This window comes from Oncorhynchus masou, chromosome 5 (assembly GCF_036934945.1).
Source record: "Oncorhynchus masou masou isolate Uvic2021 chromosome 5, UVic_Omas_1.1, whole genome shotgun sequence".
NCBI lineage: Eukaryota > Metazoa > Chordata > Actinopteri > Salmoniformes > Salmonidae > Oncorhynchus > Oncorhynchus masou.
In genome coordinates this window covers 22,578,718-22,604,310 of record NC_088216.1, presented here as the reverse complement: position 1 = coordinate 22,604,310, position 25,593 = coordinate 22,578,718, and the positions used below count along the sequence as shown (strand labels likewise).

Here is a 25,593-nt window from a genome sequence, read left to right as displayed (position 1 = left end):
TCTGCCTCCTCAACCCTCCTCTCTTCCCTTTCTGCATCCTTTGACTCTCTATGTCCCCTATCCTCCAGGCCGGCTCGGTCCTCCCCTCCCGCTCCGTGGCTCGATGACTCATTGCGAGCTCACAGAACAGAGCTCCGGGCAGCCGAGCGGAAATGGAGGAAAACTCGCCTCCCTGCGGACCTGGCATCCTTTCACTCCCTCCTCTCTACATTTTCCTCCTCTGTCTCTGCTGCTAAAGCCACTTTCTACCACTCTAAATTCCAAGCATCTGCCTCTAACCCTAGGAAGCTCTTTGCCACCTTCTCCTCCCTCCTGAATCCTCCTCCCCCTCCCCCCCCCCCTCCTCCCTCTCTGCAGATGACTTCGTCAACCATTTTGAAAAGAAGGTCGACGACATCCGATCCTCGTTTGCTAAGTCAAACGACACCGCTGGTTCTGCTCACACTGCCCTACCCTGTGCTCTGACCTCTTTCTCCCCTCTCTCTCCAGATGAAATCTCGCTTCTTGTGACGGCCGGCCGCCCAACAACCTGCCTGCTCGACCCTATCCCCTCCTCTCTTCTCCAGACCATTTCCGGGGACCTTCTCCCTTACCTTACCTCGCTCATCAACTCATCCCTGACCGCTGGCTACGTCCCTTCCGTCTTCAAGAGAGCGAGAGTTGCACCCCTTCTGAAAAAACCTACACTCGATCCCTCCGATGTCAACAACTACAGACCAGTATCCCTTCTTTCTTTTCTCTCCAAAACTCTTGAACGTGCCGTCCTTGGCCAGCTCTCCCGCTATCTCTCTCAGAATGACCTTCTTGATCCAAATCAGTCAGGTTTCAAGACTAGTCATTCAACTGAGACTGCTCTTCTCTGCATCACGGAGGCGCTCCGCACTGCTAAAGCTAACTCTCTCTCCTCTGCTCTCATCCTTCTAGACCTATCGGCTGCCTTCGATACTGTGAACCATCAGATCCTCCTCTCCACCCTCTCCGAGTTGGGCATCTCCGCGCGGCCCACGCGTGGATTGCGTCCTACCTGACAGGTCGCTCCTACCAGGTGGCGTGGCGAGAATCTGTCTCCTCGCCACGCGCTCTCACCACTGGTGTCCCCCAGGGCTCTGTTCTAGGCCCTCTCCTATTCTCGCTATACACCAAGTCACTTGGCTCTGTCATAACCTCACATGGTCTCTCCTATCATTGCTATGCAGACGACACACAATTAATCTTCTCCTTTCCCCCTTCTGATGACCAGGTGGCGAATCGCATCTCTGCATGTCTGGCAGACATATCAGTGTGGATGACGGATCACCACCTCAAGCTGAACCTCGGCAAGACGGAGCTGCTCTTCCTCCCGGGGAAGGACTGCCCGTTCCATGATCTCGCCATCACGGTTGACAACTCCATTGTGTCCTCCTCCCAGAGCGCTAAGAACCTTGGCGTGATCCTGGACAACACCCTGTCGTTCTCAACCAACATCATGGCGGTGGCCCGTTCCTGTAGGTTCATGCTCTACAACATCCGCAGAGTACGACCCTGCCTCACACAGGAAGCGGCGCAGGTCCTAATCCAGGCACTTGTCATCTCCCGTCTGGATTACTGCAACTCGCTGTTGGCTGGGCTCCCTGCCTGTGCCATTAAACCCCTACAACTCATCCAGAACGCCGCAGCCCGTCTGGTGTTCAACCTTCCCAAGTTCTCTCACGTCACCCCGCTCCTCCGCTCTCTCCACTGGCTTCCAGTTGAAGCTCGCATCCGCTACAAGACCATGGTGCTTGCCTACGGAGCTGTGAGGGGAACGGCACCGCAGTACCTCCAGGCTCTGATCAGGCCCTACACCCAAGCAAGGGCACTGCGTTCATCCACCTCTGGCCTGCTCGCCTCCCTACCATTGAGGAAGTACAGTTCCCGCTCAGCCCAGTCAAAACTGTTCGCTGCTCTGGCCCCCAATGGTGGAACAAACTCCCTCACGACGCCAGGACAGCGGAGTCAATCACCACCTTCCGGAGACACCTGAAACCCCACCTCTTCAAGGAATACCTAGGATAGGATAAGTAATCCTTCTCACCACCCCCCCCTTAATGATTTAGATGCACTATTGTAAAGTGGCTGTTCCACTGGATGTCAGAAGGTGAATTCACCAATTTGTAAGTCGCTCTGGATAAGAGCGTCTGCTAAATGACTTAAATGTAAATGTAAATGTTGTTGTCTTTAGGTCTCTCTTTATGTAGTGTTGTGTTGACTCTCTTGTTGTGATGTGTGCTTTGTCATATACTTATATTGTATTTATTTATTTATTTATTATAAACCCAGGCCCCCGTACCCGCAGGAGGCATTTTGCCTTTTGGTAGGCCTTCATTGTAAATAAGTATTTGTTCTTAACTGACTTGCCTGGTTAAATAAAGTTTAAATAAAATAAAATATATATACACTGCTCAAAAAAATATAGGGAACACTAAAATAACACATCCTAGATCTGAATGAATGAAATATTCTTATTAAATACTTTTTTCTTTACATAGTTGAATGTGCTGATAACAAAATCACACACAAATTATCAACGGAAATCAAATGTATCAACCCATGGAGGTCTGGATTTGGAGTCACACTCAAAATTAAAGTGGAAAAACACACTACAGGCTGATCCAACTTTGATGTAATGTCCTTAAAACAAGTCAAAATGAGGCTCAGTAGTGTGTGTGTGTGGCCTCCACGTGCCTGTATGACCTCCCTACAACGTCTGGGCATGCTCCTGATGAGGTGGTGGATGGTCTCCTGAGGGATCTCCTCCCAGACCTGGACTAAAGCATCCGCCAACTCCTGGACAGTCTGTGGTGCAATGTGGCGTTGGTGGATGGAGCGAGACATGATGTCCCAGATGTGCTCAATTGGATTCAGGTCTGGGGAATGGGCTGGCCAGTCCATAGCATCAATGCCTTCCTCCTGCAGGAACTGCTGACACACTCCAGCCACATGAGGTCTAGCATTGTCTTCCATTAGGAGGAACCCAGGGCCAACCGCACCAGCATATGGTCTCACAAGGGGTCTGAGGATCTCATCCCGGTACCTAATGGCAGTCAGGCTACCTCTGGCGAGCACATGGAGGGCTGTGCAGCCCCCCAAAGAAATGCCACCCCACACCATGACTAACCCACCGCCAAACCTGTCATGTTGGAGGATGTTGCAGGCATCAGAACGTTCTCCACGGCGTCTCCAGACTCTGTCACGTATGTCACATGTGCTCAGTGTGAACCTGCTTTAATCTGTGAAGAGCACAGGGCGCCAGTGGCGAATTTGCCAATCTTGGTGTTCTCTGGCAAATGCCAAACGTCCTGCACGGTGTTGGGCTGTAAGCACAACCCCCACCTGTGGATGTCAGGCCCTCATACCAACCTCATGAGTCTGTTTCTGACCGTTTGAGCAGACACATGCATATTTGTGGCCTGCTGCAGGGCTCTGACAGTGCTCCTCCTGCTCCTCCTTGCACAAAGGCGAAGGTAGCGGTCCTGCTGCTGGGTTGTTTCCCTCCTACGGCCTCCTCCACATCTGATGTACAGTGAAAAAGAGAGACAGAGTGAGGCCAAATCTTGTTTGAAGATTTATGTAGAGAGTTTTTGTAGACACTAAAGACATGTACCTAATACTGCATACCAGAATCCCGGATGTTCAGTGACCAGAAATCGCATTAGGCACTGTTGTGAGCCTTTGCCAGATGGCTGCTTGTAAAGCAGAACAATTAAGTGGTTGGTGTGCAGAGGCACTGTGTGGAGACCAGGCTCTGGTGAGAGAGGAAAAAGCACAGTTCTTCAAATCCGAGAGTGGGACCAAACTCCCAAACCAAATCACATCAGTCTGTCATAACACACAAAACAAAAGAGATAAAGACTGGGGTGTTCAGGAGCACAACTGACTCAGAGGTCCAATTCCTGTATTGATCCAGCAGGGAAACTAAAGGTTGGTGATCTGTCTTGCACTTCTAGCTGACAGACTGAGGTCTCTCTCGGGCTCTTGCATCTGACTTGGCTGGCAGCTGACCAAACCAAAGAGATAGTAACTGGGTGATAGCAAAACTAAGACACCAAACACTTTTTTTTACATGGTCGGGCTGTTGGTGTCAGATTTGGGATTAACAGAAAATAACAACTTTACCTGACATTGAAACTGAGAGAGAGATGAGAAAAAAACTGGATAAAAAAGTTCTAAGCTGAAGACCCCGAGGCAAGATCAAGCCTACAGGCTCTAAACATGATCTTTCCTCTGATTGATATGCTTAAACATTATTCTGAATGAAGCCCAGGCGTCCAGTCTTAAAGGGGTCTGAACACGACGTCTGAACCCACTGTGAAACATTTCTACAGCTATCGTTTGAAATTCCCGCAGGGGTATGAGAGCAGCCATATGGGTCCAAACACCAGATTCAAGACCCCGATGAATCTGGATGGATGGATGCTGAGACCTCTGAACGGCAGGTGAAAGGAGAGTTTAGCAACTGAGATTTGGTTGGCAGAGGCAAACCGCAATGAGCATGAATTGGGTTATGTCTTACAATCATTGCTCTGATAGATAGTACTGGAAAGCAGAGAGACTGTGGAACCAGAGATTTTAATACGAGACAGATGAAGAGAGGTCATATGAAAAGGTCATGCAATAACGGACGAGAAGGGAAATAAGTGAATAGTTGAGGGGAAAAAGCTGACTGGAACTATTCAACACCCAAACTGCTCTAATTCTTCATTATCCATCCTCATAGCAGATCACATTGTGAGATGCTGGAATAAAAAGTGTTTTAAATTTAACAAGAAGAAAACCATCTCTACCTTCTTGAAAAACAACTTAGAGAAATGCCATCAACACAGATAATGTGGTAGAAAATGTCCAATAGAGTTGGGGGCCCATAAAGAAACAGTAAACTGATAATAAGGATTATAGTAAAAGGGACTGTGAAAACACATTGTCTCAGGCTAATCTCAACCCTTAATATACACCATTAACAATCACATCTCTGGGATAAATCACAAGAGCCTCCCATTAGCAAACTGCCAACATTTTGAGTTCAGAGACAGTAGCTGAGCTGAAAGTTTTATGATGCCTGTGAAAATCCATTCCGCTAGTGTTTGCACACCAAAGAGAAACAGAGAGAGAGAGAGAAAGGGAGGAGAAAATGAAGAATGGAAAGCATCAGTAAAGGAAGGTGTCGAGAGCAAAGGCAGCAAATTTAGCTTTTAATAATCTCTGCTGCCCTCAGCATACCTTATCTCAGGAAGGGGACCAGCATTGTACAAGCTGTCAGTGTGTTTATCTGTTGGAACATATACACGATGCAGAAGCAGTCAGACACACACACACACACACACACACACACCTGTCACCCCTAAGGTACATTATCTGCAGCAAAATCTCTCCTCTAATAACAGAATCCATTGAAGCATAATTGAAAATTACTTTTGGAGAATTGCCACATTAAGAGTACAGAAAGATATTTGCAGGTGTAGTAGGAGGGTGGAAACTCAAGCGTGAATGAATAATGGAGGGAAAACATTTACATTTACAGATTGGGTGCAATGGACACTTGGAGTGAGCTTGAGAAATGAGAAACAAGCAACAGAGATAGGAAAATGAAATATGAAACAGTCCACGCCTGAAACAAAACAACAACAGCAGGAACAGGGAAATGTGTCTGATGCACAAACATATTCACTACACCACCTAGACTGTCTGTTTTTTGATAATAAACTAGGAAGTCAATGAATATTCCCACTGTGCGATATGAAGATGTTAGATAAGAACCAAGAGTAAGCACTCTCGGTACTGTATAGCTACTACAGGTGGCCTCTAGGTTTACAGCATTGGGCAATGTCGCTGGTTTGACTCCTGGAGCCAACAAGGAGCCAACAAGGTGACATATCTGTTGTTGGGCCCTGAACACTATTGATCCAGGGGCGCAGGGCAATAGTGACCCTGCCCGTAACCCCACTCCCTGCAGTTGTCTCATGGGGAGTTGGAATATGCAAGAAACACGTTTCCATGACACACTTGTAACAGGACAAATAAAAGCACCCCCTATGTGTATTATTACTATTTGTCAAGTGTTACTGAGCACAATGCGGAGGAGAAATGCAATATGACAGGAATGTTTCAATCTCCCAATGTACCTAACCTTAACTTTCATGGAACTGTATGCATTTAACAACCAAGAGTGAGCACCAGATACTGCATTTGTCATAAGTTACTAAACACAGGGGGAAAACTAAGAGACATGAAAGTTTATATCTCAGTATGGACCTAAGTAATTCTTTCATGGTACTTTAAGCATGGCCTTCATGGAATGAATGCATGTCACTGCTTTCATTCACAAATGCACTCTTGAAGTGCTTTGAAGAACTATAGCGGAAGAAACGCTGACATTTGGAGGATGTTTTTAAGTGACCTCACATACTGTCTCGTGGATATCTCTGTCACGTTCAATATTCCTCTTTCACTCCTGACTGTGCATCTTCAAGTGTCTTAGCTTGATCTCGTGTTCTCCCTTGTTGTCTACATTCCAGAAAGCTCTTTTCCAGAATAAATCTTTAAAAAAAACATTATAAAAAGTTTGAGATTCCCCCTCCAGGCGTGATTATTTTTGTATGAGGTCGAAGAGAGCTTTTTAGGTCACACCGAGACAAATCCACGAGCGAGCCAGTGACATCCGCCTTTTTTCCGCTCATCACCAAGCATCAGCACTGACCTGAAACGCATATGGTGATGACTCATCTTGTGGTCACCTTAGAACCTCTTCTGACCTGACAACACCCTAACACACGTTCTGCCCTTTCCTCACAATGGATCGCAGATGTCGTGTGTGACTTGGTGGAGTCACGCTTCGGTCAGGGCACATCAGCAGACTTTGGGGTATAGTCTGCAGGTGGGATCTTGGCTCTGGCTGGGCAGATACGGCACGAGCACAACTGATTCCCATTCATTATTTAGAGCTAGAGGAAGCTGAGGCCAGTAGATTAAATAACGTTTTTCATTTTCTTATGTAATGTACAGGTAACTGCCAAAATAATTTAAACATTTGAGTAAATAAGGGATACACAGTCTATTCAAAGCAGGTGCTTCCTCATACCTTTTCTGTGTGCACATTAGCATTAGCGATGATTGTATGGAATCTAGCCAGGCTTTCCAAAGCCATGTCATAATGAATGAAGGGCCACTCTTGATTTACAGTGCATTTGGAAAATATTCAGACCCCTTACCTTTTTCCACATGTTGTTACTCTTGTACAGAACACTGTATTACTTATACAACTACTGTAAGGGCAGGACATGAGACGGGAGTAAAAACTAACGTTGGCATTGATTAATACGTTTTACAGGACAAAACGTTTAAAGCATTCCAATGTTACAGGTGCCCTAAAGGGACAAACTATAATATCAATTCACAACAGTTGTATTACAGGCCTATTCTAAAATTGATTAATTACAGTTTTTTCTCATCAATCTGCACACAATACTCCATAATGACAAAGTGAGAACTAGTTTTTAGACATAGAGTACAGTATATACATATGAGATGAGTAACGTAGGGTATGTAAACATGATATGAAGTGGCATTGTTTAAAGTGGCTAGTGATACATTGATTGCATTCAACTTTCAATTATTAAAGTGGCTAGAGATGAGTCAGTATGTTGGCAGCAGCCACTCAATGTTAGTCATGGTTGTTTAACCATCAGTTCCCGCTTTGATGCACCTGCACTGACCTCGCCTTCTGGATGATAGTGGGGTGAACAGGCAGTGGCTCGGGTGGTTGTTGTCCTTGATGATCTTTTTGGCCTTCCTGTGACATCGGGTGGTGTAGGTGTCCTGGAGGGCAGGTAGTTTGCCCCCAGTGATGCGTTGTGCAGACCTCACTACCCTCTGGAGAGCCTTACGGTTGTGGGCGGAGCAGTTGCCATACCAGGCGGTGACAGCCCGACAGGATGCGAACGTGGTACCTTCAGGCATTTGGAAATTTCTCCCAAGGATGAACCACACTTTTGGAGGTCTACAATTTTTTTTCTGAAGTCTTGGCTGATTTTATTTTGATTTTCCCATGATGTCAAGCAAAGAGGCACTGAATTTGAAGGTAGGCCTTTAAATACATCCACAGGTAGACCTCCAATTGATTCAAATTATATCAATTAGCCTATCAGAAGCTTCTAAAGCTATGACTTCATTTTCTGGAATTTGCCAAGCTGTTTATAGGCACAGTCAACTAGTGTATGTCAACTTAATAAATTATAAGTAATAACAGAAATAATCTGTCTGTAAAGAATTGTTGGAAAAATTACTGTCATGCACAAAGTAGATGTCCTAACCGACTTGCCAAAACTATAGTTGTTTAACAAAAAATGTGTGTAGTGGTTGAAAAACGAGTTTAATGACTCCAACCTAGGTGTATGTAAACTTCCGACTTCAACTATTTAAGGTCCCACAGTTGACAGTGCATGTCAGAGCAAAAAAACAAGCTATGGAATCGAAGGAATTGTCCATAGAGCTCCAAGTCAGGATTGTGTTGAGACACAGAACTGGGAAAGGGTACCAACAAATGTCTACAGCATTGAAGGTCCCCAAGAACACATTCTTAAAGGAAAGAAGTTTGGAACCACCAAGACTCTTCCAAATGCTGGCTGCCCGGCCAAACTGAGCAATCGGAGGGAACGGGCCTTGGTCAGGGAGGTGACCACGAACCCCATGGTCACTCTCTTATAGAGCTCCAGAGTTCCTCTGTGGAGATGGGAGAACCTTCTAGAAGGACAACCATCTCTGCAGCACTCCACCAATCAGGCTTTTATAGTAGAGTGGCCAGACGGAAGCTCTCCTCAGATAAAGGCACATGACAGCCTGCTTGGAGTTTACCAAAAGGCACCTAAAGGACTCTCAGACCATGAGAAAAAAGATTCTCTAGTCTGATGAAACCAAGATTAAACTCTTAGGCCTGATTTCCAAGTGTCACTTCTGCAGGAAACCTGGCACCATTCCTACGGTGAAGCATGGTGGTGGTAGCATCATGCTATGGGGATGTTTTTCAGCAGCGGGGACAGGGAGACTAGTCAAGATCATGGGAAAGATGAACAGAGCAAAGTACAGACAGATCCTTGATGAAAACCTGCTCCAGAGCGCTCAGACTGGGGCGAAGGTTCACCTTCCAACAGGGCAATGACCTTGAGCACACAGCCAAGACAACACAGGAGTGACTTCGAGACAAGTCTCTGAATGAACCCGGACTTGAACCCGATCTCTGTCGAGACCTGGAAATAGCTGTGCGGCTGCGCTTCCCATCCAACCTGACAGAGCTTGAGTGGATCTGCAGAAAATAAGTTAGAAACTCCCCAAATGCACATTTTCCCTCGCTGTTGGGTATACATGCATTTGTTTAACTGCAACCAGGGTTGTTTTTTTGGGGTTGGGATCTGGGGTTGAAAAAGAAAGATTTGATAGTGTACTATCAAACATATTCGCTGCCATACATCCTGCTGCGTTCCCCTCAAAGGGTGTAGTTGTTTCCAGAAACTCTCCAAAGAGACGTAGAAAAAAGGAGAACTCTGAGAGTGTGGAAGTAAGGAAGCCATATTCCACCTTTTACATCCTTTGTCTGTTTCCTCCTTCCCCCTCTCTATAAGTAGTTTCAGAGCCAACATTATGGAACAAAAATCAGGCATGAGGAGATGGGCTGAGTTGATCTGAAGGAGGAAGTAAAGAAAAAATAAGGAAAAGGGGTCAAATAAACTTCCCAAAACTTCAGGAAGAGAAGTGTGAAGAACTTACATTCTGCCTTATCTTTTTCATTGACATGGATAATGTTGTTTTCCAGGCCAGGTTCACAGGAATCAGAGAAGTCCGTCTGGCATTGAAGGCAGTTCTTCTTGTTCTCTTTTGCAACATCCCTGTCACCTTCTCTCAGTCCACAGAATATTCTCAGAACTCTGTCACAGAGTTCGCAAAAGTCCATCCATAATCTAAATGGATTTAAGCCATTGGCATCCATGACAGCTCTGTGGTTTCACAGTGGTAGGGGCAATTGGTAGGCAAACTAAAAACAACACATGCACTTAGGGCCATCTCGTCAGCTAGCAACCATATGCAACCAATCAGGACCCCTCACAAGGGTTGTCAGAAAGAAGCCTTTTCTGTAGTATTTATGTCATTTATGTCAGAAAACCAGTGGTGTACTCAAGACTTCTAAGGCCACACACAGCATGGCCAGATAAACTAACAATACATTGCATCATCATGTCTGAGGCAACATGTACGGTACCGTCTACTTGCACTGGTCAGTGTGCAATTTGTACAAGTACACAGTGGCCTGTACATCGAATGATGAAGTTCACATTTCCAATTTAGATTCATGACCAGTCCAGTGAGGTAGAAACCCCAAAACAAACCAAGTATCACAACAATGAGGTAGAGGGTTGTAGAAATCGAATGGCAACTTCTGTGCCGCACGAAAAAATAACAATCAATTAAGAATTCTCGCTCAATAGGATGAATCATTTTTCCTTTATTACTGACACGAGGCGGCTTGATGAGATTTTAACTTGATAACCATAAACAAAACTGAGAGCTGCGGCTTTAAAAGGGAGCTGCTCGAGTCGCATTTGTATTGAAAACCCGTAATATAAGCATGCTGGCAGTTAGAGCTGGTGATGAAATCCAACCATTTACTGTTATGACAGAATGTAAATTAGAGTGTGCTTCAGGATATGAGGGGAAAACCCAAGAGTATGTAATTAAAAAGGTACAAATTTAAATATTGAGAGAAAGGAGCTATATAAATGACCTCTTCTCTAATAGAATGACCCCAGGAAATGGGAGGGGAGAAGGACGTGCCCGTTGAAATGACTAAAAACCCTATTTGGCGAGCAAAACTATGAGAGTGTTTTTCATAGCACTTTCACTGTAAAACGGAAGATGTAGATATTGTATATCAATGTATCCTTTCAAATCGTTACAACGCCATGGACTAAAGCCTGTCTGTTGACGCAAAGGACTATGTTGGCAAATCCTTTGTTTTGAGCCAAGTCCTGGATGACATCTGCTTATGAATATGGAATATACTGTATGGTCCTTGACTTGAGGATAACACAGTATGATAAACACAGATATTCTACAATATTTGAGAATCGATCTGAAAACCTATACTGTCAGACGTTTATATGCCTATCAAAATCAGATTTCAGTCATAGCCCTTTTCTGAGACTCCAATAAAGTTCTATAGCTCCTCTGTGGTTTTGAGGTAATGTCCAAGTCCAATTGTAATATGTCAGAGATATCAGGTAGGTCCCCTTCTCTCCGAGACACAGGCCTCATTATAGGCACTGACCCGTGAAATATCAGCCAGTCTGTGAGTGAGTGAGCTCAGCAAAAATATGTAATTTGAAGAATGTGACTCCTCACCCCTGCCTGACCCCACAGTGGCACATTTGGAATGGGGGATGGGGGAAAGGAGGGTTTAAATGGGAACGGAGAGATGGAAGGGATGTCCCAGATCAACCTTTCTCTTTCTGTCTTTCTATTTCTTGTCTTTCTCTCTGTATCTTCTGTCTCGCTCGTCTCTCACTCGTCTCTCTCTCTCTCTCTGTCCCTATTCCGCTGAGTGACTGCAGAGGAATCCCCTCCACTCTAACTCACTAGATGTTACCTTCAGAAGACCTGCATGTCTAGTCAGCCAGAGCATTTGCTCAGAGTATATACCCTTCAGCATGGCACTGATGCCTTCTGAGTTCCTCGTACAGTAGCCACCTTTTTCTCAGTCGACAGAGCAGCCTGTCTGATAGCAGCCTATCCAGTCATTTTTAAAGGTTTTCTTTCTTTCTAGGACCATTTAAGGAGCGAATTGACACCCACTAATTCACAGTAGGAGAGCGTAACAATGTGTTGAACTTTGAACTATGATACATTTCAGTTGGGAAAGTATACAGTTCATAGAAAAGTGTGACATGAGAACATTACTACTACAAGAGAGACTAATCAATGCAAATGCCCAGAAAATAACTGTATGTGTAAGGGCCGACACCGGACAGGAGAAGCAGGTACGGGGAGTCAGACATTTTTTGGGGAACAGACAAGGAAACAAGACAGGAACAGCGTCGGAACATGGGTAACACGGACATGAAACAATTAATACAGCAGCCGGGAACTGACAAATATAGTGAAGGTAATAAACAGGTGATTGAGTGAGTCCAGGTGAGTCCAATATCACTGATGCACGTGACGAGGGAAGGTGGGTGTGTGTAAATGATGGCAGGAGAGCATAATGCAGGGCAGCCTAGCGCCCTCGAGTGCCAGGGGGTAAGAGCGGGAGCGGGCATGACAGTACCCCCCCCACTAGGGGCGCCACCCGGCATCCCACCTGGGCGAGCCGGCCTAGACATGGGCGCTGGGCAAGCCGGCCTGGGGTAAACTCCCCACGAACCGGCAGGGATGTGGGAGTCTGGCGAGCCGGCTGAGGATAGGAGCCTGACGATGTGCATGAGGCGTGAATGCCCGTCGATCCCGCTGCGGCGTGGAAGCCCAATGATCCGGCGGAGGCATGACGTGTGATGGGAACCTGCCGAGCCAACCAAGGCAAGGAAACCTCTAGAGCCAGCTAGGACGTGGAAGCCCGACGAGCTGGCTAGGCACCCCCGGTTCCATCGGGACCGGCGACCCAGGACTGACGTCACCACCAACCGGAATGCCACTACTCCCCGATGCTTTGTGTGAAGGCTGCTGAATTCTGTAAAGAATGACGCTGGAGAATAGAAGCATGTACGGGGAGTCAGAGATTTATTCCGGAACAGACATGGAAACAAGACAGGAACAGCGTCGGAACACGGGTAACACGGACATGAGACAATTAATGCAGCAGCTGGGAACAGAGCTGGGGAACTGACAAATATAGGGAAGGTAATACACTGGTGATTGAGTGAGTCCAGGTGAGTCAAATACCGCTGATGCACATGACGAGGGAAGGCAGATGTGCGTAAACGATGGCAGGAGTTCGTAATGCAGCGCAGGGGTAGAGCGGGAGCGGGCGTGACAGTATGTTGTATTACACTTAATTTCATAGTAACACAATTAGTCTAACCTAACAATACCACATCACACCTCTCACAACATGAAATAATTACCAGACTCGATATCCATTGCTTTCGAGATCCACTAGTACAGTGCAATCCCATTTCAGATCATTATAATATTGCATAATGTCACTTTTATCAACACTAATTCATGTCAGTTATCATAATATGACTTCACCATACTGCACATCATTAAGACCACAATCAAGCGTCTAATAAGGGGATAGAGAGGGAAGAGGAGCGGGGAGGATGCTTGCATTATCAGATGGAAGGAGAAATTGCACTAGAGGCAAGGATGAGGCCAATTAGATGAAAATAATTAAGCTCAAACGCATAATGATCATTTGGTGTGAAAATGTGTGTTAATGAACTAGAGAGACCGAAAGACTAAAACGAGCAGAGATGACATTACAAAGAAGATACGTAGATTAAGAATATAAATTGATACATTGAGAATGTTGTGTTATGTTAGCTAAGTGTTGTTTGCGCAACCTCACTACAAGATACTGGTCTTGTTGAGTTGAAGTTAAGTCAAGAATGTTGTGTGAGAATAATTTAAGTTTCCGAAAAGATATGTTGATTTGAGCAGTCAAAAGCTAAGACTTACGTTTCCGTCTTGCTATTGTATATTGAATGTGTTGTGTTTTCACAGCTTCTATATGTACGATATGCTGGTCCTGTTGAGTTGTATTGGGGTCAGGGATATGATGTGTGAAGTTGGATACATGCAGACAGGCTCATCTCTAAGAGGTTTAAGCATCTGGCATCCAGGCATCTGTAGGCCGTAATTTTACCTCTCATTTCTCTGCTGCAGTAGCACATCTGAAGACATATCAAACTGCTGGGTTTCTATACCTGTCTACCTATTTGCTAAGACTGAATAATTATGAGCAATAAACTGCTCAACCGCCAAGGGATGATACTCAGAATACTTAGATGAAGAGAGGAGGCAGATCTGAATAACTTGTTGCAAGAGATCAAATATCATTTAGGGTACACGGTAAACCGTCTGGCTTCATTTCGCTCATATCCTTAATCCCTAAGCATCCAATTGAGATATGGGACCGCTCCTTTGGATATTATTCACAGGAATTACTGATATGCTTCCGTTGTTTAAGGTCAGGGCGTTCATTAAAATTGACAGGCTGACTTTCAGATACTTGAAGGCGTTGGTGGGTGTCTTGACCTTTATTGAAAACGGTCTATCCGGCCCCAAAATCATCTTAGCAGAGCTGTGATCTCAATTAACAAGTAATATTATGGAAAGAGAGGAACAGAGCAAATCAAATGCAGAGACTGCAAAGTTTATGGCTGCGATCATTTTTTGATTCTTGAGTATGAACATTCACGTTCTGGATGTTTCTGACTAGTATTTAGATTGATCTCTCTCTAACTTTCTGTTTGTACTCGTTCTCTCCCTACATCCCTCACCCTTTCTCGGTCCCACCAGGTCTCATTTGAACAAGTTTGAATATGAACTTTTGCGCCCTTGTTTCATTGATACAGAATCCCAGCACTGTGGCAACCGTCACAGTGATGTATAAGAAACCCAGCGAAGCAGGACAGGTCCCATACAACGGACGGGTTACAACTCTAACTGCCTTCTCACAGTGGAGGGATATGACTTGGCTGAGTGAATGCCAGGGCACTTCTCAGAGGCTTTGGGATGTCAATGTTCTAACACACAGGACTATTTTCTCCTCTCTAGGGTATGTGGGACGCTAGCGTTCCACCGAGCCAACGTCCAGTGAGATTGCAGAGCGCCAACTACCAAATACAGAAATATACATTATAAAAATTCAGAAAATATACAATTATTAAACATAGGTTTAAAGATGAACTTCTTGTGAATCAAACCACGGTTTCAGATTTAAAAAATGCTTTACGGCGAAAGCATACCTTACAATTATTTGAGAACATAGCCCGGCAGACACATCATTACAAACAGAAAACAGCCAAGTAGAAGAGTTACACAAGTCAGAAAACCTTTTTTTGTTTTGTTCAGGCGTTTTCTTCAGTAATCCACAGGCTCAAACACAGTCACAACAGGCAGACAAAAAAATCTAAATTGTATCTGTAAAGTTCATAGAAACATGTCAAACAATGTTTACATTCAGTCCTCAGGTTGTTATTAGCCTAAATAATCGATAATATTTCAACCGGATAATAACGTTGTCAATATAAAAGGTAAACAAGAAAGGCACTCTCTCAGTCGTGGGCATGAAAAAGCTCTGTGACATGGCAGGGTCCACTCATTCATACTGCTCTTTTTCAGAATACAAGCCTGAAACAATTTCTAAAGACTGTTGACATCTAGTGGAAGGCATAGGAACTACAATTTGAGTCCTAAATCAATGGATACTGTAATGGCATTGAATAGAAAACTACAACAAAAAATCCTACTTCCTGAATGGATTTTTCTCAGGTTTTCGCCAGCTAAATCAGTTCTGTTATACTCACAGACATTATTTTAACAATTTTGGAAACGTTAGAGTGTTTTCTATCCAAATCCAAATCCTATCTTCTGGGCCTGAGTAGAAGGCAATTTAATTTGGGCATGCTTTTCTTCCAAAATTCCAAATGCTGCCCCCTACCCTAGAGAAGTTAATGACTACACCTGTCTTCAATTACTTTACATGCTGCCAGAACACCTAGCTTATTTAGCCTTTTTCCTGCCCTTTAACTCATTTTGAAGTACTTCACTGTTGGATGTATTTTGTTAGATTTTGAAATATCTATTTTCTAAGACAATTCATTTTGGATTATTTTTGGAGACTGACTCGCAGAAGCAGACTTTTCACTGCTCTGTAACTAATTAAAAGGGGTTTTGAGATTGAACAATGTCTTAGGTTAGATACTGGATATATATTTTGTAAGATTTTGGTTGAATTATTTCCTGAAAATTTTGTCACTTTGATTTCCCATTAACTGACTCATAGCTTGACATGCAACAGTACTGGACCATTTAAATGACATTGCTAATCTTCGCAGATATTCAAAGAGTAAACCAGCTTGCTTTCTCTAGCCTCAAGGAAAAACCAGACACACCAGTTGTCATTGTCAGACTTATTTTAGTCAGAATTTCTCTGCAAACCTCCTTAGACATGAACGGTGGATTTGTTTTGTGCTCTGAAGAGAGGTATTAACTTTGGAATCCCATAGCTATGTACAGATAAAGTCTGGGTAATCCGTTACATTACCAGCAAAAAAATTGTAATCAGATTACAGATACTTTTGAAAAGGATGTTTGTGATATCAAATCTTTGACACTTCTCTGTTTTCTCAATGACATTCAAATCAGCATTGATAAATAGGCGCAAGTTTGTTCCACCTGAGAAAGTAGGACTACAAGTTAGCGACCACTGTGATGACACACCAAATGTGTTTGATGGATCGCGGGAAAAGAGCAGGAATAGGCTTTTGTATGCTACCTTCTAAGCTATGTCTTCCAATGGTGCGGCTGCTGTTGGCATCCAAAGATTATCCAACTTCAGTAATTGTTTAGAGGTAAGGATGACAGCAATGGTGTTGTTTACGGCGATACGGATATCATTTGTTATTCATATCTACATAGCGCATTGGGAAAGGGGGATACCTCGTCAGCTGTCCAATTGGATGTATTCAACTGAAATGTGTCTTCCGCATTTAACTTCTGAATCAGAGAGGTGCGAGGGGCTGCCATAATCGACATCCAAGTCCTCGGCACCCGGGGAACAGTGGGTTAACTGCCTTGCTCAAAACGACAGATTTTTACCTTGTCAACACTCAGACTCAGCCCAACGCTCTAACCACAATGGCAACTGTACCTGCCAAATCACACTGCTGCTCTCTCATGTAGCTATTTGCGCTTTACGGATTGTAGTTGTTGTGGATGGCTGTTCACAAATCTAAATGTGTATTTGAAAGCAATAACTGTCACACCCTGATCTGTTTCACCTCTCTTTGTGATTGTCTCAACCCCCTCCAGGTGTCACCCACCTTCCCCATTATCCCCGGTGTATTTACACCCGTGTTCTCTGTTTGTCTGTTGCCAGTTCATCTTGTTTGTCAAGTCAACCAGCGGTTTTGTCTCAGCTCCTGTTTTTTCCTGTCTCCTTTTCTTGCCCTCCTGGTCTTTTTCTCTCCCCGCCATCTCTGGTTTACTGACCCCTGCCTGCCTTGACCTGTCTATTGCCTGCCCACGTTGGATTAATTTACCATTGTTTAATGGTTGAATTCAAGAAGTTTAAGCTGCCTATCAATCATTGTTTTTTAAACCAGTGGACAGCAAGTGAGAAATGTGCTCTTGCACAAGCTGCATAGTGCAGATCCAAGCCTATGTGTAACGATTGTCTTCGGGTGAAAGAGAGGAGGACCAAGATGCAGCGTGATGACAATCCATATTTAATAGGAAACTGAAACAATGAACAAAAACAAAAAAAATGACAAAAGGAACGAAGACGAAACAGTCCCATAACATCAACACGAAACACTGGAACAGGAACAATCACCCACAAAATACCCAAAGAATATGGCTGCCTAAATATGGTTCCCAATCAGAGACAACGATAGACAGCTGCCTCTAATTGAGAACCAATCCAGGCAACCATAGAGTTACAAAACACCTAGAATAGAAAACACACCCATAAACATACAAAACCCCTAGACAAGTGAAAAAACATACATCACCATGTCACACCCTGACCTAACCAAAATAACAAAGAATACTAAGGTCAGGGTGTGACACTATGGAATAAAAGTGGGGCTTTTATTGCTCAATCGAATTCACGATGATAAAAAAATCCATAGGACTAATGGACACATGCTCAAAATTGCACACTTTTGGTAGAATTAAAGGGGCAATCTGTAGATGCTACATCTATTTTTGGACTTCTAAAATCGATGTAGCAACTACAGATTGTGTGACAGTTATCCATTGATTATTGAACAATATAACTTAAATGCCTCATGAGCTTAGTTCAACTGTCACAATCCCTGAGAACCCAAAATACAGTTGAAGTCGGAAATTTACACACACTTAATCATATAATTTCCACAACATTCAGTTGTAAATCTGATGACTGGGAAATATACACATTCAAAGATAGTTGTTGTTGTTATACCGTCCTTAATGAGATCCCAAACAACAACTTATCTGACATAATTGTTCTTTCAGTACCAACAGACTATTCCAACTGTTTGCATTACAGAAGTATTGCTTCATTATTCAACCTTTTGATGTTAGCTTTTTGGCGGGAGGAATCTCATTGTAAAAGTAGGTTTCTTTTCCCTCCTCCTGCAAAGCCCAAAGGGAGAGTTTCTACAAGGTATTTGCGATCGTTATAAAACAGCCAACTTCACCCCTCTCCTCCTCTGCGGGAGAGAAAGGGTGTTGTCGAGGAGTGGGAAGGTGAACGGAAAGGCTCTCTGGGGCTCTTTCATACCGTCCCTGGGAGGGGTGCGTCACCTGAGTGGGTTGAGTCACTGATGTGATCATCCTGTCTGGGTTGGCGCCCCCCTTGGGTTGTACCGTGGCGGAGATCTTTGTGCGCTATACTCGGCCTTGTCTCAGGATGGTAAGTTGGTGGTTGAAGATATCCCTCTAGTGGTGTGGGGGCTGTGCTTTGGCAAAGTGGGTGGGGTTATATCCTTCCTGTTTGGCCCTGTCCGGGAGTGTCCTCGGAAGGGGCCACAGTGTCTCTTGACCCCTCCTGTCTCAGCCTCCAGTATTTATGCTGCAGTAGTTTATGTGTCGGGGGGCTAGGGTCAGTTTGTTATATCTGGAGTACTTCTCCTGTCCTATTCGGTGTCCTGTGTGAATTTAAGTGTGCCCTCTCTAATTCTCTCTTTCTCTTTTTCTTTCTCTCTCTCGGAGGACCTGAGCCCTAGGACCATGCCTCAGGACCACCTGACATGATGACTCCTTGCTGTCCCCAGTCCACCTGGCCGTGCTGCTGCTCCAGTTTCAACTGTTCTGACTTATTATTATTGGACCATGCTGGTCATTTATGAACATTTGAACATCTTGGCCATGTTCTGTTATAATCTCCACCCGGCACAGCCAGAAGAGGACTGGCCACCCCACATAGTCTGGTTCCTCTCTAGGTTTCTTCCTAGGGTTTGGCCTTTCTAGGGAGTTTTTACTAGCCACCGTGCTTCTACACCTGCATTGCTTGCTGTTTGGGGTTTTAGGCTGGGTTTCTGTACAGCACTTTGAGATATCAGCTGATGTACGAAGGGCTATATAAATAAATTTGATGTGATTTAGAGCGAACCCAGTGTAATCTGATTCTTCAGATCTTCACAGGAGAGTCATGACATTACTGACTTTGGGTAAAGTTACATTACTGATTCGACCTTTGGACAGGTAACTAGTAACTGTAACAGATTACATTTAGAAAGTAACCTACCGAACCCTGGATAGTGTGTTTTGTTGCTGGAAATCTATACAAGCCCAATTACTGGAGTCTGTACTGGAGTCAAACATGGTGCAGTAGTATGTGTAATTTAGGAAACGCATGTTCATCGTTTATTCTGTCTTTCTCTCTTTCTCCACCACCACATCCTAAACAAAATTACTGAGTGTTTCTCTCTCTCTCTCTCTCTCTCTCTCTCTCTCTCTCTCTCTCTCTCTCTCTCTCTCTCACCACCACCACCACCACCACATCCTAAACAAAATGACTGAGTTCCTCTCTCCTTCCCTCTCTCTCCCTTGTCGTCAGCCTGACTCACTCAACAGGAGAGTGATCTACACACGTCACAGCAGTCTAACTCTCTGGGCCCCACAAACACATGCAGGAGCCGCATCACGATAATCTCACAATAATCATTTCACTTTCATTGTATTGACACACCAAATTGCCTGAAAGGACCACATGCTCTTACTGTGTCACTATTACAATCTACCACAAGCAAAACAACAAGAAAAAATGCTAGTTAAAGTAATGAACGAAGAAAACCTGTCCGGTACTAAAATATCTTGATGGTGGTTATGTTAATAGCTTCCCATTGACTCAAAGTGTATTTTTAATGCACTTTGTGTTGTTACTCTGTGTTGTTTGATGCTAGTCTCCCTGGGAAGGTGTAAGGGGGACAGAGGTACATCCAAGGTACATCACGTTAAACATGGAGTCAGTTTACACAAGAGTAGAGACCAGTCATGGTTCACCTGGGGCACCATGCCCCAATGCTCAGTAGTGCAATGCTGCTTTGCATGCATCAGTCTTGTACAAAGCAGTGAGGAAGAGGGAAAGAGAAAAGGGGTATGGAGAGAGAAAGATGAAGGGGGGAGAGAGTAGAAAAGAGAAAGAAAATGGAGAGAGACTGCACTATTGTTCCTATGATGAATCTGAATATGTGTCAGGGGAGGGAGCGACAGAGAGGGAGAGCTGAAGAAAGGCTACTGTCTTACCTCCACAAGGTGCTCTCTGTAACACTCCCCAGGTGGAAGTCATACAGTTTTGTCAGAATCAGGATCACCTGGAAACAAAACAGACATAACATGTGTTATAAGTATGTAATAAGCCATGAAATGACTCAAACCTATTAGATAATAAACAGAAATGTTTAATACCACAAGTTATTCTCTCAGAAGACAAGACAGACTGGCAAACTAATCTATATTCTCTTAGAAGAACACCAACCTACGTATTCATTAAAAAACTATCAAAACCAGCATTAACAACAACAAAAGGTGTTTGTCGATACATTTGCATGTTATGAATGTCCCTTTGGCTCCATCCCCAATACAACACTTGTCAAGGGGCACTATGCCAGCCTGTATGTCCATTTTGAACCCTCTCTCTCTTGTTCCCTCGGTGCTGCCATGCTTGGCCCGTTACAAGCATGATCCTGCAGTCAGTCCCTTTGTTTCCATAGCTTTGGTCTGAGCGGTGTGAGGAGCGGGAAAGAGAGAGAGAGGAGGGAAGGGGGTCTTTGATAACACACTGAAAAAGGTGATGGGTGAATCACAGACCAAGATGGCCACCCATATTCTAGAGACCCAGTTGTCAGATTTGATAGCAAAACAGAGGACCAGAGAACTCAGTGTCTTTTTTGACTCGGTGAAGCCTGAAGTGACATCTATCACTGAATCCAAAATCCCCAACTCCTCCCTAGGCTGTCCTGTAGGAAATGTTCAACTTGTAGTGTATTTCATGTTCAAAAAGTTTGCAATTCCCACTTTGAAATGTCAAATTTAAATTGCCCCCAGCCTATTAGAAGGCAAATTGTTAAAAGGTTTTTACCATTCTGCTTATACCTATCCAGTTATCTTAGATCTACAGGAGATTCTAGTGGGTAGAAAGGGCCAAGGGATTGATTTGGAATTCAGCGTATGCTCCTCTGAGTGGTAGGCTACTGATGCGGCCTGGGCACACATGGCGTCTGTGGAGGAGACAAACAAAGAGTTTTACTGGGAAGACAACACTGTCTTTATATAAATGCCACAACAGCCAGATTTTCACAGCGTTATTAACGATTTACATGACCACCTCCAGGTTGCGTCGTTAATTCCGAGGTTGACGCTGGAATTTGTTAAATACAAGAACATGGAACGGAATGAATCAAACCTTAAATATTTACCCTTTGTCATGACACAGATGACTTGAAAGTGCACACAGGGAAGGGTTTTTACATAATAAATGCTATTTTCACAGCAGTCACTTTGTTATATTACGCTACAAACTAAATAGAATCTGGCTTTTTATTTATTTGAATACTTGTCACTTCTTAGTGTCCCCCTCTTTGTGCCAAGCGTATGTTACCTTAAAGTGAATAGACAAGCCTGACTTGAGTCACTTCGCTGTAAGGTGATTTGCTAGCTCTCTCTCTTTGTCTTGCCTGACTACATTTAGAGATATGCATCAGGAATATGGAACTCAGGAGGGAGAAATTAATAAAGCCAACACCAGTTGTTAGACTTGACCTCCGTTGTTCATGTGTACAGGCTCCAGGATTGGCCTCACTAGCCTGGATGACCCTTAAGAGTCCCAAGGACTGGCCTGGACCTCCCTGGGGAGCCACTGAGGGCTCTCTCTGAGGGATGGTGCCACCACCCCGGGGCCCCACTCCTCCTCCTTACAATGTGAGCAGATGGTTTGGGCCAGACAAGATTGCACTGCCAGAGAGGGCAATGTAGAGAGAGAAGAAGAAGAACATAGAAGAAGAAAATTGGAATCATGCCAAGTTTGTAAAATGCAAAGCAAAACTGAGTTTTTCTTGGAGTGTTGGTAGTTTGTGTGTGTGTGCACTTACACGCTCTTGTTTAAGAGTGTGTGTGTGTGGAGGTTCCTGCAGGGGTCTGATGTTGTCAGACAAGCTCGCTCTCCTTGTCCAGGGGGTGGCACCACACAGACAGGGAGCAGTCCCCCTCCATGGCAGAATGAATTGAAAATTCACATCGAATAACTGGGGCACCACCTGAAATCCCAGAGAATACTTTTGTCCTGTCAGCTTGTATCATCGCCATGAAAACCTTAATCATGTCTCTGAAAATGCCTTGGTCGCCCAAAAACAAAAGAAATACAAACGGTGAAAGCATTAAATGAGGGGAGGTTGCAAAGAACACTGAACTTTCAGCAAGTCCTTGTAACATATTGTCAAATTTGTTTATATAATGCTGATCTTTGTTGGTCCTGTTAAGTCGACTGACATTGGATTCAATGCAATACGGATGACACAAACTGTAAACAACTAAGTTTCACTAGGTGGCCATTTTTCAAGAACATTCTCCCCTCTTCGAAAACCCCAATTGACCTGCAATGCATGGAAGAATATGTCAGCTTGTTGCCTCGCAATTAACCAACTGTGGCGAAAACATATTATTAGCGTAACTAAATGTCCCATGTCCACAAAAAATCCCAATTTAAAGTGGCAAACGTAATTTTGAATGCTGATTTTGCTCTGTGGCACGCTAATGATAGGTCACTAATGACTTTGAGAAAACAGTTAATCTCTCCTCCAAGCCAGTCAGTAGTTTAATTGTATTAGCCTCGCAAATTGCTGGTATCTATTGCCGGGGTCAATGCTATGTGGCCGGTAACAAGGACACTAAATTAAACATGCTTTTCAGTAGTGAATACTGAATGAATATCTAGTCCCTCAGGAGTGTTGAATCAGTGTGGCGTGCCGGAAACGCCTGGCTAAGAAAAAGAACACTTCAGAATGTCTGTGTCATTGTGGATAACTGGCGCAGCATTGCGACCACAGTGTTGCATCATGGTTGCAATAACCATACAGTAGCGGCGTTATGGCACATGTCAAAGAATAAGCAATAAAACATAAATGTACTGTGGGGAACCTACAGTATTTGACCATTTGCTGATTAAGACTTGAAAAGTAGCGTTGGTTTGTTGTCTTCCTGTATTGAACACAGATAGACCCCGTCTTCAATTTGATTGATTATTAACGTTTAAAATTACCTGAAGTTGTATTACAAAAGTAGTTTGAAATGTTTTGGCAAAGTTTACAGGCAACTTTTGAGATATTTTGTCGTGACGTTGAGCATTTTTGAAGCTGTTTTTTCCTGGATCAAGTGCGCCAAATAAATTGACATTTTGGATATATATGGACGGAATTAATCGAACAAAAGGACAAATTGTGATGTTTATGGGACATATTGGAGTGCCAACAAAAAAAGCTTGTCAAAGGTAAGGCATGTTTTATATTTTATTTCTGCGTTTTGTGTAGCGCCTGCAGGGTTGAAATATGCTACCCTCTTTGTTGACTGTTGTGCTATCATCAGATCATAGCTTCTTATGCTTTCGCCGAAAAGCCTTTTTAAAATCTGACATGTTGGCTGGATTCACAACGAGTATAGCTTTAATTTAGTATATTACATGTGTGATTTAATGAAAGTTTGATTTTTATATCATTTTATTTGAATTTGCCGTGCTGCATTTTCCCTGGCTTTTGGCCAAGTGGGACGCAAGCGTCCCCTATCCTAGAGAGGTTTTATGGGACCTTTGCCTGTTTACACAACGATTCTTCTCATTCAAAGACGTCTGTATCTATTCTACTTGATTGCACACTTAGAATTTAGCTACAGTGCCTTCAGAAAGCCTTTGACTAATTCCACATTTTTGTTTTGTTACAGCCTGAATTCAACATGCATTGAATATATGTTTTCTTAGCCATCTACACACAATACCCCATAATGACAAAGTGATGTCACGTCTACTCCCGCTCCAACACTCCGGCGTTCGACATCACCGCGATAATAACCACTGGCATCTATCATTACGCACACCTATACTCCATCACACTTGGACTCCCTTACCTCACTACCTTAGGTTATGACCCCAGTCAGTATTGTTTATGTGTAGACGCTACTGCTGTATTGTCTAGTTCCATGTTTGCACCTGCTTCTAGACTCTCAGCGTCTTTGTTACAGAATACTGACTCAAACGATAGAAGCAGCAGGAAAACAGTATCAGTTGACGAGCAGGGATACCTTCTACCTCAACACCACGACCAGCTGGCACAAGTGGGAATGGCTATGGAAGAGGTTATTTGCAGTGTGCAACATGTCAAACATACCAAGGAGGCATTGCCGTCAACTAGCGAATGATAATCTACAACCAGTCAGCTGCGAGGCCTGGCCATGGCTTCCTACTTCAGTGCTCCCTCTACTTTGCACACCAGATGGGAACCCCCACAACCGAGATGTACAAGGTTGCCACTTTTATTTCTCTGCTCACTGGAAGGGCGTTGGATTGGGCCACGGCCATCTGGGAGAGAGGAAAGGAGGAGCTGGATTCATATGAGGGGTTCATGGCTTTGTTCAAATGTATCTTCAATCATCCAAAGGAGGGCAGAGACGGAGGTGAGCGTCTACTCCAATTACGGCAGGGGTACCCGGCGGCTAACGAGTACGCGCTCACCTTCCGGACAGTAAAAGCAGCCAGCAGATGGAATGAGCCGGCGCTTCGTAATCTATTCAGAAGAGGTCTGTGCGGGGAGGTCCAGACGGAACTGGCCTGTCAAGATGACAACCTCTGCTTGGACACACCTCTCCTTGGACCTCTCGGTGGCCATCCATCTGGATAACCTACTTTGGGAGAGTCGGTACTGTCATGACGTTGCCCTCTTTGGGTAAAGCAAGCCTATCCCCCTCTCCCTGCCTCCCCCTTTCCTCCTTCAATTAGGCTGCTGTGGTCAGAGAGAGGTCGTAAATTCCTGAGGAGAAGACCCTGCCACATGGCCACACAGTATAAGAGAGAGTGAATTTTCATAGAGAACAAAGGAATTTCTTCCACCTCACAGAACTTGAGGTCCGAACAAATTTCATGTTCCGGAGAAAGTATAAAAGATCGGTGAATACAGCTACGAACTGGTCCGTTTGTTACAACTTGGGGAAGCTCATGAGAGACGGTGTGGCCATATTACCGTAACGCTGTTTATATAATAGCCTCAGATATGAAGTTTACATCTAATTGTTGTATAAGATGAATGAGTGAGTATGATACTGTTTACACAATTTTACAATGTGATTTTGGACTGTTAATTAATGAATGAAACACCAATTCCCTTTTTGTGTTTAACTGAA

At 44.1% G+C, this 25,593-nt stretch overlaps 1 protein-coding gene across 1 annotated transcript in view; it reads right to left on the bottom strand.

Annotated features, from left to right (window-relative positions):
• LOC135537176 (VPS10 domain-containing receptor SorCS3-like) overlaps window positions 1-25,593 on the bottom strand; it is a 225,431-nt gene that overhangs the window by 98,829 nt on the left and 101,009 nt on the right. The window contains exon 2 of the mRNA XM_064963385.1: window positions 20,458-20,525. Within this exon, the coding sequence (XP_064819457.1) occupies window positions 20,458-20,525 (68 nt within the window). The remainder of the gene's footprint in view (window positions 1-20,457; window positions 20,526-25,593) is intronic.